The sequence below is a fragment of the Rana temporaria genome, chromosome 3 (assembly GCF_905171775.1).
Source record: "Rana temporaria chromosome 3, aRanTem1.1, whole genome shotgun sequence".
Lineage (NCBI taxonomy): Eukaryota > Metazoa > Chordata > Amphibia > Anura > Ranidae > Rana > Rana temporaria.
The window spans coordinates 243,914,260-243,933,770 of record NC_053491.1 but is presented as its reverse complement, the minus strand read 5'-3'; the positions used below and the strand labels follow the sequence as shown (position 1 = coordinate 243,933,770).

Sequence of the window (19,511 nt, the reverse complement as noted above, 5' to 3'; positions counted from 1 at the left end):
ATATCCAGGCGTCATTCCTCGCCTCAGAGACTCAAGTCTTTTTCCGTCGTGCGTTGGACCAGACGGTACTTCGATCGGTTTTCTACCCGTTCTTCCCCGCACATCCACAACTGTATGTGGTCCGCTGTCTACAGACTTATATGTCCTTGACAGCCTCGCTGCGATCTTCGCAAGTCTTTCAACTCCTCGTTTCCTACGTTAATCCTCTCTTCCCGGTTTCCTCTGTGACTTACTATAGTGGGGGACTGTTGTCAGTGACCGCTTTTCCGCCAATCCCGCTTTGAACAGGAGGTACACATATCTATGTCAGTGTTGTGGATTATTTTGATTGTTATTGGTCATATGCATTGTTATAGCTTTGAACTTGCATAAGATATGAGCCTCCTGTCTGATGTATAATTCGAGATTTTCCTAGCTTGTGACGGAAAATATTAATTATATGAAGACAGGAGGCGAGTATCTTCCCTCCCAACCCAACCCTGTCACGAGGTTGTCTCTCTCTCGTTCTAGACTGATGAACCACGCACCCTGCAAGTCGGAGGCTGGTACGCCCCGGGAGTTCGTTTTCACTATTCCCGTTGGGATTGCTGTCCGTTTCGATCCATGGGTTTAGTTCACCGCAGATGGAGGTTCCTACTGTGTTCCAGATCCGGAGTCGGGATGCCGTTGACTGAATCCGTTGGTCCATGTTCCGGAGGACAACTGACCGGTCGGCTCCGAATGGTTTGGGTTTCCTATAGTCCCCGTTGGGATGAAGCTGGTCCGGATGAAGTTGGTCCGTGTTGGCCTTGTCCTTCGTTTCCTCCAGATTCGGATGTTGTGTTCCGGTCGGAAGGTTCCCGGCAGCCGCGGAGATGTCTAATTGGACTTTCGGTTCCTGTTTACACTAATTTGCATGAAGAAAGAGGAATAGGTTACCTCAGACAGTCCCTTATATAGGCTACGGTCTGGGAGGGGCTACACTGGCCCAGGGACTGCTGGGAAGGGTAGTTCTTTGAATTTTTTAAGTTACAATAAATGTTTACTGTATTTCTGCTATGGGCATTATTAAAGAAAGATAATGCATAAGATACTCGCCTCCTGTCTTCATATAATTAATATTTTCCGTCACAAGCTAGGAAAATCTCGAAGTCTAGAATATGAGATTTTTGTTCATTCACCTTATAATAAGAAACAGTACTGAATCTCTGTAGCAGCAGTTGTACCGAAGCCAGGGAGGATATTGGGTCCGTTAACATTAATATCACATCATCTGCGAATAAATAAATTTTGTGGTCTTTAGTGCCTAAGCGGAAGCCCGTTATAGCGGCGTGAGCCCTGACATGTTCCGCAAGAGGTTCCATAACTAGGTTGAATATGAGCGGGGACAATGGGCAACCTTGACGGGTGCCGTTGGTTATGGGGAACGGGCGTGATAACATTTCAGAGGTGTATACTTGAGCCGAGGGGGAAGAATACAGCGCCATTATGGCCGACAGTATAGGGCCCTGGAAGCCAAATTTAATAAGGGCGGCTCTCATATAGTCCCAATGGACTCTATCGAACGCCTTCTCTGCGTCCAAGGATAGGAGCAGAGAAGGCGTTCGCGTGGATCCTGCATCGTGTATGATGTTAAGAATTCTACGGGTAGCATCAAATGTTTGTCTCCCTTTTGTGAACCCAGATTGGTCCTTGTGAATGAGTAGGGGCATCAGGTCAATTAGTTGATTGGCTATGAGTTTGGCATAAATCTTGGTGTCTATGTTGAGTAAGGATATAGGGCGAAAATTTTGCGCGTGGGTGGGTTCCTTGCCTGGTTTTGGCAGTGTAATAATCAAGGCGGACAACATTTCTGGAGGGAGAGAGGAGGATGAGGCAGCGTCATTGCAAACATTTGAGAGGAAGGGTGCTAACGTGTGGCCAAAGATTTTATAGTATTCACTAGTGAGTCCGTCAGGGCCCGGGGATTTGTTAGAGGGCAACTTTGAAATGGTTTGTAGGATCTCCTGGGGGGTGAACGGGGCATTTAGTGTTAGGATTTGGTCGCTAGACAGTCTGGGAAGGTTAATCTCCCCTAGAAACGATGAAATGTCCTGGGGAGAGGGTTGTGGTACAGATGAGTCGTCTTTTAAATTATAGAGAGTGGTATAGTAATGGCCGAGGGGTCCATTACCTTTTGTTTGGAGGCTGGGTGGTAGAGATGTGCAATCTTGGTTTTGGCGTAATGCCCTTTGATTCTGGCGGCCATGGCCCTACCGGCTTTGTTGCCCGTGGAGTAATGTGTGGCTCCGAAGCGGGTATGGGCCTTCTCATATGAGTCTAAAAGATGGGACCTCAATTCTTGTCTGAGGAGACCAAGTTTGTGTTTGAGAGTATTGTCAGGGCGAGATTGGTTTTGGGCTTCTAGTGATTGGATTTCTGTTGTCAGGGAGTCTAGACGCTGTGATCTCCTCCTCCTCTCCCTAGCTCCTAACTGGATGAGAATCCCTCGTATGAATGCCTTATGGGCATTCCAAAGGACCGAGTTATCGGCAACGGAATTTGCATTTAATGTAAAAAATTAAAGTAAAGTAAATTAGAGTAAAGTGGTGAGTTCAGGAGTGCTGAATTAGCCCTCCAAACCCTCGTGACTGAGGTCGATGGAGAGTCACTGGTAACCAGGGTGACAGGCGCGTGGTCGGACCACGTGATGGTTCCTATCTCGGATGCAGAGGCAGTGGGCAAGGTCCATTTGTCCACCAAAAAGTAGTCAATGCGTGTGTAGGAGTTATGGCATGGGGAAAAGTAAGAGTAGTCTCTTTCGGAAGTGTGGTGGCACCGCCACACGTCGTATAGGTCGTGTGATCGTATGAATGCACCCATCGGCGATGATGGTCTGTTGGGTCTGGACGAAGCATCCATTGAGCTATCTGGGACAATGTTAAAGTCCCCGCATATGACAAGGCGACCTTGTTTAAAGTGGTCTATTTTCTTCATCAGTTTGGATAAGAAAGGAACTTGCCCTTTGTTAGGTGCGTACACAGTTATAATGGTATATCTTACACCATTAAGGGAGCAGTCCAGTGCTAAGTATCTGCCATCGGGATCGGTGAGGGTATTGTGAAGGTCTAGAGAGACTGTGGTCTTGAAGGCCATTAGTATGCCATTCTTTTTGTCAGGCCCCGAAGCTTTAAATAGGGTAGGAAAGTCCTTGTTTGTGCATTTGGGCTCAGCTGTAATCTTAAAGTGTGTCTCTTGTACACAGAGGATATCGCATCCAGAGTCTCTGGCTGTTTTCCATAGCGAGGCCCTTTTGGCCGGATGGTTTAGGCCCTTCGCATTGAGCGATAGGAATTTCGGCATCGTGAAAGGTAGTGCTGTGTGTATAGGGAAGAGGCTGTACTCACAGTTCGTGTGGCGTGGAGGTAGGTCACAGGAGAAGTCTGCAGGCTCGGAGGATCACGGAGGTGAATGCCTCAGTAGATGCTGTTGCGAGGTAGAAAGGTGCTCTTTCAGGATCAGGATAGGTAGGGGGGAGAAAAGGACAACAGTTATTGCGAGATAGCACAAATGCAATAGGGACAAGCAGGGTAATGAGGCAGGGGAACAACAGAACACGAACAGGGGTCAGTGGTATACCAGTAGAACCACTGAGCGGTGTATGAGGGTAAAAGTTCGTGGACTAGTGGCAACAAGCAGGCACTGGACCGGAGTGCTTACTGAAAATTTGTTATGGGACAGCATTGAAACATGGTCACTTGATCCCACTGAAGTGGGGATTTGTCATGGGAGGCATCTGTTTCTCTGCACCTGGTCTGTGGGGCATTGCTTCTCCGTCAGGGATGATCTTCCATTTTCTAAGCAAGCTTAAACCCTCCTCTACCGTGTGGATAGCATGTTTCACCCCATTCTTGGTCACTAGTAGTTTGGTCGGGAATCCCCATTGGTAGGGTATCTTGTGGTTGTTGAGCGGCTTGGTGATGGTTTGCAGCTGCCTACGTTGTTGCCTGGTATATTGGGAAATGTCTGCAAAGAGTTGCAGCTTGGAGTACGGTGGCGGCAGTTGTTCCAGGCGTCTGTTTTTGGCCAGGAGCATGTCCTTAGCGTGAAAGAAGTGTATTTTCATCAGCGTGTCACGGGGGACTTCTGCAGGCAGATGGGGGGGTTTTGGCAGGCGATGGATATGATCTATTATAGTCTCCACAGGAGGGAGATCAGGTAGCAAGGTGGAAATCAGTTTCCTGGCATATGTATGAAGATCGGCTGGGACGATCGATTCAGGTATACCGCGAATCTTGACATTATTGCGTCTCGATCTGTCTTCGAGGTCCGCCATTTTAGCCCGCACCCACTGTTGTTCATCTCTGACATGGTCATGGGCGTCCACTAGGTCATTCACCGTTTCAGTCATGGCGCTCATTTGACCTTCTATGTGCCCCATCCTGCTGCCTAAGTGACCCATCTCTAGTTTAAATGCCGCAAACATAGTGGATATGTCACTGTGTATGGAGCTGTGCAGCGTAATGAGCATGTCCTTAAGCTGCGTGTCTACCACAGGCTGGTCTGATGTGGGGAAGGCCGCAATAGGAGACGTTGCTGGTGGTAGCATGAGGAGAGTGTCCTGGTCAGGCCTTACCTCATAGGCCTGTGCTCCGGAGTCGAGCCGCATCCGCGTCTTTGCAGGACTGTTGGAGGTGGATGGAGGACCGGGTGTAGAGGAGGGATCCTGGGGAGTCGTGTGTGGCCGGTCGAGAATTTCATCCTCGTCAGGCAGGTCAGTGTAGGCCCGTTCGCCGCGCGGTGAGCGGTCGCGGGCGCCATCTTGGATTCGTCCCCCTGATGCTGAGGAGAAGAAGTCGGTCAGTTTCCGAGGGGCCCGGTACTCCTTTCGTTTTCGGGAGGTTCCGGTCTGGTTCCCCACTGTGTGGGGGTCTTGGTGGTGCATTTTGGTGCGTGTAACAGCGCTGTATGCGGGTCGGTTCTCCGGTCAGTGCAGGAGCTGTAGAGTCAGCCGTCCATTCAGCTCGCCGGCTAGCCACGCCCCTAGTTCCAATGTTTTTGTACATAGCTGAGTCACTTAGCTTTGCTTCCACATACTATGCATGAAAATATTGGAATTAAGGTACAGAAAAATGTCAGGTGCTCTAGATTGAGGAGTCAAAATGTAAATTATTTGGCTGTAGGAGGAGGCAGTTTGTTTGCCAAAGGCATGGAGAGCGATACAATAATGGGTGTCTGCTGGCAACAGTGAAGAATGGTGGAGGTTCCTTGCAAGTTTGGAGCTGCATTTCTGCAAATTTGGTCAGGGTCAATGCTAAGAAATACAGACATACAGTTGTGTGAAAAAGTATTTGCCTCCTTCCTGATGTTTTTTTGCATATTTCTCACACACTTAAATGATTCAGATCAAACTAATTTTAATATTACTCAAAGATAAACAGAGTAAATCCAAGATGCAGTTTTTAAAATTATTATTTAATTAAAGCGGAAGACCACACAAAAAGGGAACCTCTGCTTTTCGGAACCTCCCCCCCCCCCCCTCCGGTGTCACATTTGGCACCTTTGGGGGGGGGGGTGCAGATACCCGTATAATACAGGTATTTGCAGCCACTTCTGGGCATAGACCCCTGCGGGGGTTACGCCACTTCCCCACCCCCCACTGTCTTCTGGGAAACACACAGGACCTCCGCTTTAAGAGAAAAAAGCTGTTCAAACCTGCCTGGCCCTATGTGAAAAAGTAATTGCCCCCTCCCATGTTGAATCATGAACGAACTGTGATTAACCACAATTTCTTTGCAAAGCCATCAGTTCCAAAACCATTTATCTTGGTCTCATCACTTCAGGGTACAGAGTCTTCTTCTTTTTCAGCATGGGCCCTGGCAAATTCTAGGCAGGTTTTTTTGTGCATGGGCTTTAGCAGAGGCTACCTTCCAGGACAACACCCATGCATGCCATTCCTCTGCAGTGTACACCATATTGGGTCATGGGAAACAATCACCCCAGTTTGGCTTTCTACTTATTTAGGCAACTGCACTGAACTTGCATGGCGATTTTCTTTAACCCTTCTCATCCGAAGACGCTATTGTCGAGGTGTTAACCTCTGTGGACAGCCTTCATATCTCTGTGAGATGCTTGCAGTTCTATCTTTGTTAAAGTGATTGTAAAGTCTCGTTTTTTTTTCCTTTAAAAATAACAAACATGTTATACTTACCTGCTCTGTTGCAGTTGATTTGCACAGAGCAGCCTGGATCCTCCTCTTCTCCTTCTAGAGTCCCTCTTCTGTGCTCCTGGCTCCTCCTTCCTGTTCCATGCTGTGGGGGCACCCAAGCTGAGTCACAGCTCCCTGAGTCAATTCAGACATCAAACCCTGACCCAGCCCCCTCTCTCTCTCTTCTGATTGGCTAGCTGACTTTGATTGACAGCAGCAGTAAATGATGCTGTGTCTCAGCCAATCAGGAGGGAGAATCTTGGATGGTTGAGACACTCGTAGACATTGCTTGGCAGAGAGGGACCTCAGGTAAGTGTTAAGTGGGCTGCTGCACACAGAAGGCTTTTTATCTTAATGCATAGAATGCATTAAGACAAAAAACCTTCTGCCTTTACAACCACTTCAAGTTTTTGTATCACTTTTGCTACAGTAGTCTGACTGATAAGTAAAGCTTTGCTGATCTTCTTGTAGCCTTCACCTTTATGGGGTAAAGCCTCGTACACACGTACGGGTTTCCTGGCTGACTTTACTGCCGGGAAACCCGAGGGGAAAACCAAGGACCTGCTCTGTAAATTTTTCCCCCTACACACGACCGGGTTTCCCGACAGGAAAACTGCCATGAGAGCTTTGGTCGGGAACCCTGGCCGTGTGTATGCTCCATCGCAGTGTTTCCCATAGGAAAACTGCCGGGTTAAAAACCGGCAGGAAAAAAGAGAGCTGGTTCTCTTTTTTCCCGTCAGGAAAACTGCGATGGAGCATACACACGGCCGGTTTTTCCAGCCAAAAGCTCTCATAGCAGTTTTCCCGACGGGAAAACCGGTCGTGTGTACGAGGCTTAAAAAATGTTTTTTCTTTCTCAGGCTTGTGACATTTCTCTTACATGTGGTGCCATTGCTGACAGCATGAAATTAAAGTAATGACCTTTTATAATCAACTGTCGGCTGTTTAATAAATAATTAGATTTACCTGTATTTGAATTCTTCTTAATTTGGATTTTGGGGTGTATTAATTTTTGCAACATGGTCTTGAATGAATTTGTTAGGTGTGTGTGCGCGTGCAAATCAACAAATCTTGGTTGCAATCAATCAATGGCCCGCATTTGTGGGAGTATTCTGTAGTATAGTGTTCCATGGAAAATGTTGATTCTGAAAGGAAAGTATTGGTTTTCTCCTACCTGAGTCTGGGCTAGATGTCACGCTGCATGGTGAAGCAGTGGGCGGGATGTCTGAAGAAGACACATCCAGGCTCCATAGGGGAGAGCGGAGAAAAGACAGTGCGGTCCCTGCACAGCATGCAGGGACCGCCCTGTCAGCCGCCGGCTCAGCGGGGATATACGGAGCGATCCCCGCTGAGCTTACGGACACACGGAGGCGGATCATTACTGATCCGCCCCCGTGTGAAAGGGCCCTAACTCACAAATATATTTATACTCAAAATGTTTATGTATGGTTTTATACAACTGCTACCTTTTCATATTTTTAGTTATGTATACTTAAAATTCAATATAAATCTAAATGATAAAAAGAAAATGAACTTATTCAAATATTAGACAGCATATCATTATTTGTAGGTGGTTGTGTCTCAAACCACAAAAGGAAATAAGACAGTTTTATTTAACAGCTTAATTCCTTTATTGTTTTTCCACAAGTTTAACATCCAAGAGACTTGAACTCTGGCCTAAGGCATTGCAAAAGCAGGAAAAAACGGCTTCATATTAAACTAGCAAGACTGCAAGTGGTATGATGTGCAAAGAGTGTTTTACATATTAGACATAAATTTGACTTTCAGCTTAAATAGCATTTATAAACATACTAAACAAAATATATTATAGGCAGGGCAAGCACTGTAACTGTACCCAGAACTAAAAATTGTCTGGCAGCATCAACAAAATAACTTATCTATGTTCCAACTTTACACTTTGTTACACGTGTTGCATAACCCAAACCATGGCACTCTGTATGATGTACTATACCTTATATACCCTGGACTAGGCTTGTCAAACTGCTGGCTTCTGGCTCCTACTTTGTGACCCTCAGCAAATTTAAGGCCCCTTTCACACATGCAAACCGTTTGTCCTTTTTTCGCCCGTTGACAGATGAAAAACAGACATCAATCCATCATCCGGAAAAACGGATGTAAATGGATGATGATCCTTTTACATCTGCATCCGTCCACATTTTTTTTTTGTTTAAAGAATCAAAACCTTATTTTTGTCCTGTTAAAAAAACAGAACAGAGGATAAAGGGATGCAAATGGACAAGCAGTCTGTTGCAGTGTTAATTTTGGCAGAAAATTTCAATTTAGTCTTATGCCACGTACACACGAGCGGAAATTCCGACAAGAAAACTGTGGATTTTTTTCAGACGGAATTTTGGCTCAAACTTGTGTTGCATACACATGGTCACACAAAATTCAGACCGTCAAGAACGTGGTGACATCAGTACAACACTACAACGAGCCGAGAAAAATGAGCATGCGTCAAATTGATTCCGAGCATGCGTGTTTTTTCTGCACATCGGAATTGCATACAGACGATCTGAATTTTTGACAAGAACTTTTCCCGTCGGAAAAATTTAAAAATTTAGAACCAGCTCTCAAATTTTTGCTGTCGGAAATTCCAACAGAAAAAGCTTACATCAAACTTTTTCTGTCGGAAATTCCAATCGTGTGTATGCGGCATAAGTCTGAGAACTAAAATGGCATTTTAGTTTTAGTCCCATTTTAGTCTTCTGCAGTCGTTTTAGTTTTAGTCGTATTTAGTCGACTAAATCTCCAGTATATTTTAGTCGACTAAAATCTAATGGGTATAATTAAATTGTAAATGCATTAGTTAACATTTCTCTACAACTTCCAAACTCATTATATACTGCTGGAGTAAAAAAATCTAATAAGTTATTATTTATGGCATTGAGGTATGAACATGCACTACAGACCAGGCTTAATTTTGAAGTCAAATTTCAATTTAGTTTTAGTCTTATGCCGCGTACACACAATCATTTTTCAGGTTGTAAAAAATTACGTTTTTAAAAATTTCATTTAAAACGATTGTGTGTGGGCTTTTTTTTATAAACCGTTGTGCTATTATCATGTGCCTAATAAATTGGAACTAACTCAAATTTATTCTCTAGGTTGGGGGTGTCTGTTTTCAGAAAACGTATAATGGTTGGGGGTTTTAAGTAATCTTCAGGTCTAAAATTATTTTTTAATCATGTAAACCAAAAATTTTAAATGGAAAAAAATGGCCAATGGACTGAAGTGGTGTAAACTAATGAAAAACTATGGTAAACTGATTTGTTTCTTCTTTGAAAAAACGTGACTGAACTGATGAAACAAACAAAATGCCTCCCTTTCACAGGAACAGCCCAGGATTTGGTGACCCCTGGCAAATCGTCATTTGACCTCCGAGGGGGTCCCGACCCCCAGGTTGAGAACCACTGTCCTATGTGTTCATGCACCCTACTTTAGGCTATTAGCATTTTTTGAGCTTCAGGGTCTAGGAGCAGAAGAAAAAAATTCTGTAGTGTTTCTTGGAGAGTTTTTTCAGCAGAAGAAAAAGCTGAAAGCTCCTAAATGATTCTAAAATGCTACTAACCGCTAAACTTTTATAAAATGCTAATGCTTCTAAATCCTACTAAAATGCTACTAGAAGCTGGCACAAAAATGCTATTATCAGTGTTTTTCATCCAGCATTTTTTCTAGCTTTATTGATTTTATGAAAAACGCTAGTGTGCACGGAACCTAAATGTGTACTCTATTCCTTCTTAAAAGGTTTGGGAAGGTGATGGAGCTTATATTTACCAGTCCAAGCAATACATTTGACGATTACTAATAAAGGGTGAAAAATCACTTTACCGAACTTGGGCAAAAAACTCGACCGTTGTCTTTTTTGTAGCACATTTCGTTTGTTCTTTCCCTCTTTCTTTAACAGTAAGCACCAGGTGCAAAAGTTAAATGACTAATGAAAAGACAATCCTTTTACCTCAAAAAGACCCTTATTAACAGGCTTGCTAAGCAGTTTTCCCAGCAGTTCTAATATGTTGTAACTAGTTTAGATTTCCACTCATTCCATTAAGAGCACACATGGCTCTTTATTTAGTCCCTTTAAGAAAAAGAGCACTGACTGGAAAGGAAATGTGTAGGTTTATGGTAGATCGCATATCCTGGACCCCTTCTGTGAACTAAGCTAAGATAATATCCTATGTTCATCTTATACAAGCAGAGACTGTGAGGGCAGCCTTGAAGTACTAATGCAACAAATATGTCAGCTTTATCTTCAAAAGGTGAAATCTTAGTGAAAGAAATGACTGAATATTTGTGGCAGAGATCAAATATACAGAAAAAAAACACACTAAAAGCTCTTGTTATATCACTTTGATAAGTGTGGTGCTTACCGTGAAAATGTATTCTTGGAGTCCATTAAGAAAACCTGCCTATAGTAGGTTGGGACACTAGCAAACAGAAAAATTGTATATCCTCTCCAAAAACAGAATTCCTAAAATTTAGGAGCAATCGCTACTAAGGGCAAGAAAACACATACGGATGGGACCGGTGTCTCAATGTACTCCAAGAAAAAGGTTTTAAAAGCAAGTAAAAAAAAAAAAAAAAAATTGAAATCTAATTTTTTCTCTTATACATTCAGGGACAAGGGAATTAAAAAACAGCCAGAATGCCCAAAACCATTCTGACAGGCCCATGGGAAGGGACTAAGAAATTTCTGCAACTCAGATTTACCTTAAAGACCAAAGCCCAAGTATGTACACAAAAATGAGAAGCCACCTGCAAGACAGGGCAAATTGCAAAATGACCAAGAGGAAAACACAGAGGATCAACCTGATGCCTAAGATCAGGACAAAAGAGATTACTGCCAAGAGGAATGGCAGGGCTCATTTATACTTGCTTTGACTTCAACGCACATTAAAATCGCCTACCGCTTTAACATATACTTTTTTATGTGTTTTTGATGCTTCGGTGGTGCTTCAATTATGCTTTTTTGAAGCTTTAAAGCAGAAGAACAGTGGAACCTCAGATTACGAGCATAATCCGTTCCAGGAGAATGCTCGTAATCCAAAGTACTCACATATCAAAGCGAGTTTCCCCATTGAAGTCAATGGAAACAAAAATAATTTGTTCCGCATTGACTTCAATGGCATGCGGCCAGAGGTGAGGGAACACTGGAGAGCCTCGGAAACAGCCAGAAAGGCTCGAGAACAGTTTGGCTGACCCGGCAAACTTCGGAAAGGCTCGGGAACAGATTATTTCCGTGTCTTTCCGAGCATTTCTGAACGGCTCAGTTCGGCTCCGGTGCACACCACACCTCAGGCCAAACGCAGTACTGCACACTGCTTTGGCATGAATCCTGCTAGTTTCGCGAGACAACACTCGCAAACCGTTTTGTTAAATACAGTACTCATATTGCGAGACGCTCGTTAACTGCGTTACTCGCAATCCGAGGTTCCACTGTACAGCCAAAGCTTGTTTGGCTGTACTTCTCCTGTAGATCACAGGAGTGCATCTGCAGAAGCCCGCTGTCATCTGGCGGCATAAAGCGGGTGCAGACTCCGGAAAAATCACAACCATATGGTCAGGAGCTTTGTAATAGACTTCTATGGTGGCTTTGAAGACCCTTTTATACACCACTAAAGGAACATGAGGTACAATTTGTGTAAACAAGACTGCAAGCAAACCATTTTATTTAGTGACAGATGCTTTGACTGGCATTCAGAGAGCTTTAAAAAAGCATTTCCGAAGTCATGTTTTGAAGCAAGTGTAAACTTGCCCTTAAAGGAACACTGGGCCTGAACCAAGTGACAGTTAATTTCTAAACCTCACCAAGAGGGGTAGAAACAACTCGATAAGGTAAAATATAGAGCAATGTGATGTGATCAAAAAAAAATGAAGGTTACATGAGAAGAACAAGGTTGCCCAGCTAGGGCAACAGATTTTGAAAATGGGAAAACCTAGGTGGTCAAAATTCCCACAATGTTGTATCCCAAAAGGACAGCTAAAACACCCTTGAGACTGGTAGAGAACTCAAGAGTACAAACCCTGAATTCAAGGAACAAAAAGAAGGTTGGGAACCCCCACCTAAAAGTAATTACTGCTGACTAAGCAGCTTGAAAGAGGATCATTATTACAAAGTAGGTAATAATACAAAAAAAATAAAAAAATAAATGGATATATAAATTCCACCACCAACACCTAAGCAGATTTTTTTTTAAAACGGACAACGTTTTCCATAATAAAAAGCAGCTGCTGCATTCATATCGCTCACACATCAAAACACATGAGTCGGTTAACCCTGAAGTCAACCCGACTCAAAAACTACAAGAATTATTTTTAGAGATCAACGCACCATCCCCCTTGTCCACCGCGGGGGTCAACCACTTGGGCAGTTCAGCGCCGCGCTTGCTTTATTACTCATCGGGTAAACCCTTATTTTACTTTTATTTGTTATGTATGATTTACCTTAGTGCTGAATTGCATTATATGTATTTTACTATTGTATTGCATTATTTCCCTTAGATTGGTTCTCCTGAAGAAGCGGGTAACCCGTGAAACTAGTAGAGAATCCGACCAATCTTTGATGTACATTATTGTCCAAATTTTGCAACATTTTAATTATAATAAAAAATCAATTTTTTATCTATTATTGTTCATTTTGTCTTATCAGTACCAAGATAGTCCATACTTCAATTGGGTGGGCATGCTCCGGGTTTAGTCTCAGCAACTATTCTCCCATCCCCACCCTCCCCCTTTACTGGAACAAGCATGCGTTGATCGGTTGTTTAGACAATTGTCACAATTTATGGCAAAGTGATCTCTTTGCAGGAGGATCCAAGACATACAGTATAAGAAGCCAGGAGCTGACTCATCCCACCTGGCTCCAACTATTAAGAAAACTACTTATGGGTAAAATTGTCCCTTTCTGTGTTTCATACACAGAATAAAATATTCAAATATCCTTTTTACCAAAGCAAACATAATACTGACTTATACAAACAGTGTCACATACAGTAATTGGGCAGTGGGTAGGTTTTACAGAAAGCATAATTGTAAATTTTAATGTTTAACATTTCCAGCATGATGGAAATTTCCTTAAATAAAGGACTAGTCTAACTAAGAAAATAATCCAATGCTGTCAGCAAGGAAAGTGGCAGTGCTTAGATTTAAATTTTATTTTTTACAAGTATTAACACCCCCACCCCCTGTGTTTGAAGGGTGTGTGTTTGAAGAGGGAAGAAGAGAGCGAGAAAGGGAGAGAGAGGGCGAGAGATGGCTTTGGTATCAATAAAGGATTTCAACAACTACCAATTGTATAGTTTCTTCACGAACACACACAGTAGAGTAGAGTAGATTTGCATAATTTCTGATCACAAATACTTGTTGCATGGATTTCCTGCATACTGCCTATAACAAATCTGGAAAGATTTATCATAATCCCTTATGCTGCAATTTAAGGCACAGACGATTTCTAGTAAAATAAATAAATAAGAGAATGCCAGAGCAGAACAAGCGCTAGGCAAAGGCTGAATGGTGTCTGGCAGCTCAGCCTCATTCACTGTAGGACTACACATGTTGCGTATGACCAAAAAACACTACAGCGCTGACACTGTGCCCATCCTATAGTGATAAAATGTCATACTAGGTTAGAAAAGAAGTATTGAAAAATACTTATTCCCAGAGGTATAGGAATAACAATGTAAATTGGTAGAAAATGGCTGACACTGTGGTGATGGCAAGGCTGCTTTCATGTCTGGGCTGGAAATCCACAATCTGTAAAATAGGAAGGGAAGAAAGCGCCAAACCGGCATAGTGTAGCACAATTTATTAAGTAAAATACCATATAAAACAAATAGAAATCACAAGCAGGTGATGGGAGAGAGGATGACAGTCCACAGTGGATTGTAATGATCTGGGAGCTGTGTGGTAGTCCTTGGTGGGGAGCAAGTTGAGCCTGGAGTCTGTGCAGGGAGACCGGCATCAGGCTGCCCTGTTTGGCCATGATGGTATATCCAGAAATCGGATGTCCGCCCAAAGACGATCTGTCCAGCTGGAGTAGTGAGAGGAGCTGTCAGTCCAACCGCCATGTTAGCCAATCGGAATGCGTTTCGGAAGCTTCGGTTGTCCCTGATGTGGCATCAATGCTGCATCCGGAAAAATCGTTTGGCGGGTGACGTCATCCAGACTTGCCCCGCCCCTCCTGGGAGAGCGCTCCCAGTGCATAGTTTTTAAAATAACCATGTCTTAATGTGTTACAATCGATTAAGTACCCCACGGTATGTGCTACCGCATTTCTTAGAATGTACACACCGCTCATGTGACTGCCTGGCCGACCTCTCTCCTCTCACGTCTCTCCTGACATCAGTGGGGTATTCTCAGCCTAGTCTTATCTGATCTGATAGCTACAGTCAGCGAGCAGAGCTGAGAATTCCCCACTGATGTCAGGAGAGACGTGATAGGAGAGAGGCGGGCTGGGCAGTCACATGAGCAGCGTGTACACACTCTGAGAAATGTGGTATGTGATAACAGGTTGCAGGACAGCGCTTGCTAGGGAAAACATGCAATTCGAAAGAGTTTCCAGAGGTTTGTCAACTTGGCCTTTAACACCAAAATTTCCTTAACAGATACCTTTTTTATACATATTATATACTTATCAGTAACAGAGGGAACAAAAAGATTTGTCAGGAATAAGCCAATTTCCTTACAAAACAGGTCTTAGTAACAAATGTGCTTGAAGGTTTTAACAGTCATTGGATCTGTAAGGGACACCAGACTAGTAATAGGGGTGGTTTCAGATGCAGGTTGCTCTAGTTTTAAATATGTGTAGCTCCATATTTTTTAAAACGCACATACAGTGGGGCACTTAATGTATTGTAACATGGGATTTATTAAGACAGTTATTTTAACAACAGTAAGCAGAGTACATATGAGTTTGTACTCTACTAACACGTACTCTCGTACTGGCTCCATGCTGAGAGTTTCCCTGGGCTTACCCGTTTGCACATTCCACTGTGTTAACGCCTAGTGTGCTGGAAGGTGCAAACGGGGAAGACGGGAAAGACAAGGAACTGTCAGCACAGAGACAGTACAGTGAACCTCACAGGGCTGTTTATCAGCTGTGGATTCTAATCTCTCCTGACCTCCCAGCAGCAGTATGTATGAATGCCTGTACCCTGTAGTGCACTGGATTTGTGAGTGAGTGAGATTATTTTTAATTTAAAGAGGAGTTCCAGTCATTTTTTTGTTTATTAAAAGTCAGCAGTTACAAAAAGTGTAGCTGCTGACTTAATAAAAAGACACTCACCAGTCCAGCGTCATGGCCGCCCAAACCCTCCATTCTCTCTTCTGCCTGTCTGTGGCGCTGGCAATACTACTGTGGGCATCCGGCTGCAACGGCTTGCAGCTTCACAGTCGGGTGCACATGTCTCACTGCGCTGTCCTGAATGGCTGGGCAAACTTCTGGGACCTGTGACATGTCCTAGAAGATTGCAGGGAGGGGCCGCCTAGGCGGCCTGAGCAGAAGTGGGAGCTGGGTACCTGTCAAAACTAAGTACCCACTCCCACCCCCCCCCACCCAAAAAAATGACATGCCAGTTGTGGCATATAAGGGGGTCAAGACTTCTTAAAGAGGAAGTTTCACTTTGGGTGGAACGCCACTTTAATAAAATATGTTTATATAGAAAGCACTATGACATCCCCAACCCTGGACTCTAGGAGGAGACATCACGCCCCAACCCTGCCATGTACACAGCACAGGGGATCATCTACCTCTGATATTCCTCACCTGCAAGACCCCATGATGACCATCTTAACATCCTTACTTTGATTCTTGCATCCTTCAGTCCCCCCCCCCAAACACCCCCATCTTTATCTTTGAACTCTTCAATCATTCTGTTCCTACCCATGTATTCCTCCTTCTCCATCCCCAGCCTCGTCCATTCTTCTGTTTCTATGCATGGATTTCTCCCATCTCCATCCCCAGCCTCTTCCATCCTTCTGTTCCCATCCATGGATATCCCCATCCCCAGCCTCTTCCAGCCTTCAGTTCCTATTTCCAGACTCCTCTGGCCTTCCATTCTCTATCCATGGATTCCTCCATGCCCATCCTTTTCCATATTTCAGTTCCTATCTCCAGACTCCTCCGGGCTTTCCATTCTCTATCCATGGATTTTCAATTTTCCATACTTCCTTCCTTCTTATCCATTGATTCTTCCATCCTTCAGTTCCTACCCCTCCCTAATATCCTGGACTCTTCCATGTCCTTGTCCTGCTATATGTCCTCTTATTTTTTTTTCTTTTTAAGCAGATAACATTAAAAAAAATGGAGTTCTTCTAAATGCTTGATTTTTTTGATGGAAACCATTGTCAATAATGGCGATGCATTGCGGAATCGAAATGTTGACCAGATAGTCGTAATCGAATTGAATCGTGAGACCAGTGAAAATGCCCACCTCTAATGCATATACCACATTAAATAATAAATATAATAGCCAACCATGTGCGGTGAATTAATGGGCCTTAATATTAGAATATTATTATATTAAATCAAAATATGTATGTGTGGAAGTCCCGAAGAAGCCCTATGATTGGATCAAATGCACTGACGTCACAGTGCCCATCGTCATCAAATCCCGCCCACAGAAACATCAGGCTTTACAATACAACCTCCAATGAGTGGATTCCGAGACTGACAGAGCAAGGTGCCGCTGACTTAGAGGATCGTGGAATGACCTATAAAGGGACAGCTGCTTTACTTGCTTTCATGCAAACAACGAACTTAAAGGGGAAAATGGTAAAGCCGTGTGTGAAGAATGCAACAAGCGATCTTTGTAATGATGGGCCATCAATGGTAAGCTCTTACAGCAGCAGATTTAATTACTTGTCTTGATCACTTGTTTATATTTTAATCCTTCAATTCCTGCCTATATTCCAATATAAGATGGTGCTATGACCTCTTACCAGGTTGCACATTTCAGGGTGGCTCCTTTCTCTTGCAATATGCTATAAAGGCACCTCTGCATGAAACAACTAGAGTTGTGTCTGCCTATATCAGCGTTTCTCAACCTTTTTTCAGTCAACGCATCCTTTAAAATTTTGCACATTCTCAAGGAACCTTATTCTTAAATATAAGAAACTAAACTAATAATTTGACATATTGCAGTTGCATCCACACATGTGGGCCACCCAACATTAGGAGTGATTTATTCCACCACCTTTGCACACTGGTACTAACTTCCTCCGGTTTTCTCCCTCACTCTACTAATGTGACCCTAGTGCTGTTAGAAAGGGACTGGGGCAAACAAAAAGGATGCTGTGAAGGTGTCTGACGTCAACCAAATATGTAATTTGCTGTTAGGGTGCCAATGGCTGACCCACACTGTGCCCAAGGTTGTAGTGCTGCACAATGATAACCTGTAGCTTGGTTTAACAAAAAGGCAGGCTTGACTCATTCACTGGCTTGTTGACAGTTTTTTTAGACATTTTGCCAAGGCACCCTTGAAGAACCCAAAAGGTGCCATAGCACCCTGGTAGATAAAGGATGGCCTACACTGTGTGCATCAGCAGAAACACACAACTCCATAGCATAAAATAGCAAGGCACTCCCCTGATCCTCCCGTCCTTCTTCCAAAGTCCTTTTTCCAAGCTAACAGACTTCAGACTGCACCATTCAGTGTTAAAGTTGAACTAAACCCTCCTCTCTGTTACAGCCAAGGAAGCTGACATCTTAGCCTCGGTTTCCTCTGCAGCTGCCATTGTCCTACATGTGTGAACAGTTATGAAACCAGCCATTTGATGGTTTGACGGTTCAGTTAAGAGCACATGCTCTTGTGACAGTTATCATGCATGCTTTGAATGTAGCTGTTTTGCGAAACTCTTAATTTTATTTAGTCTCATTCTTTCCTGTGAGGGCTGGAAGTTCAGGAAAGCAACACAGAGCAAGAGCTGTGAGTTACAAGTGTTGAGATATGAATCTTAATAGTTTACTGGGGGAATATTTACTTTTCTGTGTTCAATAAGTTTAGCTAAAAAAACGTTAAGTGTTTAATACTACTTTAGACTGAAATTTATACAGTACACAAATGTGACTCATCCCATATCCCATAGCCGCATTCAAGGTTTCAATCAGACAGGCAGCGTCTGCTGTGCTGCTTGATAATCCATAGTGTTTTCGAAATCTTGTATTGAATTGTTATTTATAAAATCATGACTGTATACACATAGTAATAAACAGTTCTAAAACAGTAATGTGTACCCAAAAATACTCGTACATTATAGTTTCCCTTTGAAGCAGATGCAAAATGCTTCATGACAACTATCTCCATTGTATGCTTGTCACAACTTTCCCTTTATTCACAGTTTTTAAAAAGTCACTTTACAAAGATTTAACTCACCTTGCAATATTCATCAATGGGTATCAAGCGTCTCACTGCTACGTCACGTATGTGACTTCTCCGGAACAGAATTTTTCCTAAAGTAAACAAAGAAAAGTTAGATCTTACAGGTTACCTGTTTAGAGTTACAGAGGAGGTCTAGCGCTAGAATGATTGTTCTCGCTCTAACATTCACAGCGATATCTCACATGTGTGGTGCGAACACCAATTACATATGCAACCTATGTATGCGTTCGCGTGAGCACAGAGGGGATGGTTTACATTTTTTATCTTATTAATTGTATTTTTACATTGTCCCTTTTTTTTTTAAATCACTTTTATTCCTATTGCAAGGAATGTAAACATCCCTTGTAAAACAGAAATAAGGATGACAGGTCCCCTTTATGAAGAAATCTGGGGTAAAAAAATAACTATTGCGGTCGGCAAGTTGTTCAACTAATAAAAAATACACAGATGATGCAGTCTAACATAGTTTTGCTACCTGATGACCCTCCCATTAGATTCACTTACATCAACAGGCCAAGCTGTCCAGCTGTCAGGTTTCAGTAAGTGCTCATGTACGCTGCTGCTGCTGCTAAAATGGACGTTTAGGAGCAGTTGGGTGTTTTTTTTCAACTGCCCCTGAATGCTCCTCTATGTTATATCATCTGTTCATGTACACAGGGTCGTTTACAGTCATTTTTAGTTGAGTTTAGAGGCATTTTTTTGAAACCTCAAGAAATGCATTTAGAAGCTGAGTTTACACGTTTTCAAGCACCAAACACTAAACTTGCATCTAGTCACAGTTAGTTTACAGGCATTTTTCATTTTTGGCTATTTGAGAAAAAAACTTGAACGTAAAGCTGGGCGATTTTTCCCCTTAAAAAATCTGCTTTTTTTTTTTATATAAAAACAACTTGATTTACGATGCAAAGAGTTTTTTTTTTATTTTTTATGGACACCGCGCTGGTCCT

General features: G+C 43.1%; 1 protein-coding gene across 2 annotated transcripts in view; it reads right to left on the bottom strand.

Moving 5' to 3' along the window:
- The window catches only part of SH3PXD2B (SH3 and PX domains 2B), a 228,920-nt gene that overhangs the window by 68,563 nt on the left and 140,846 nt on the right, over nucleotides 1-19,511 (bottom strand). For both annotated transcript variants that reach the window (XM_040344537.1, XM_040344538.1), the window contains exon 4: nucleotides 18,559-18,635. In XM_040344537.1, coding sequence (XP_040200471.1) covers nucleotides 18,559-18,635 — 77 coding nt within the window. The remainder of the gene's footprint in view (nucleotides 1-18,558; nucleotides 18,636-19,511) is intronic.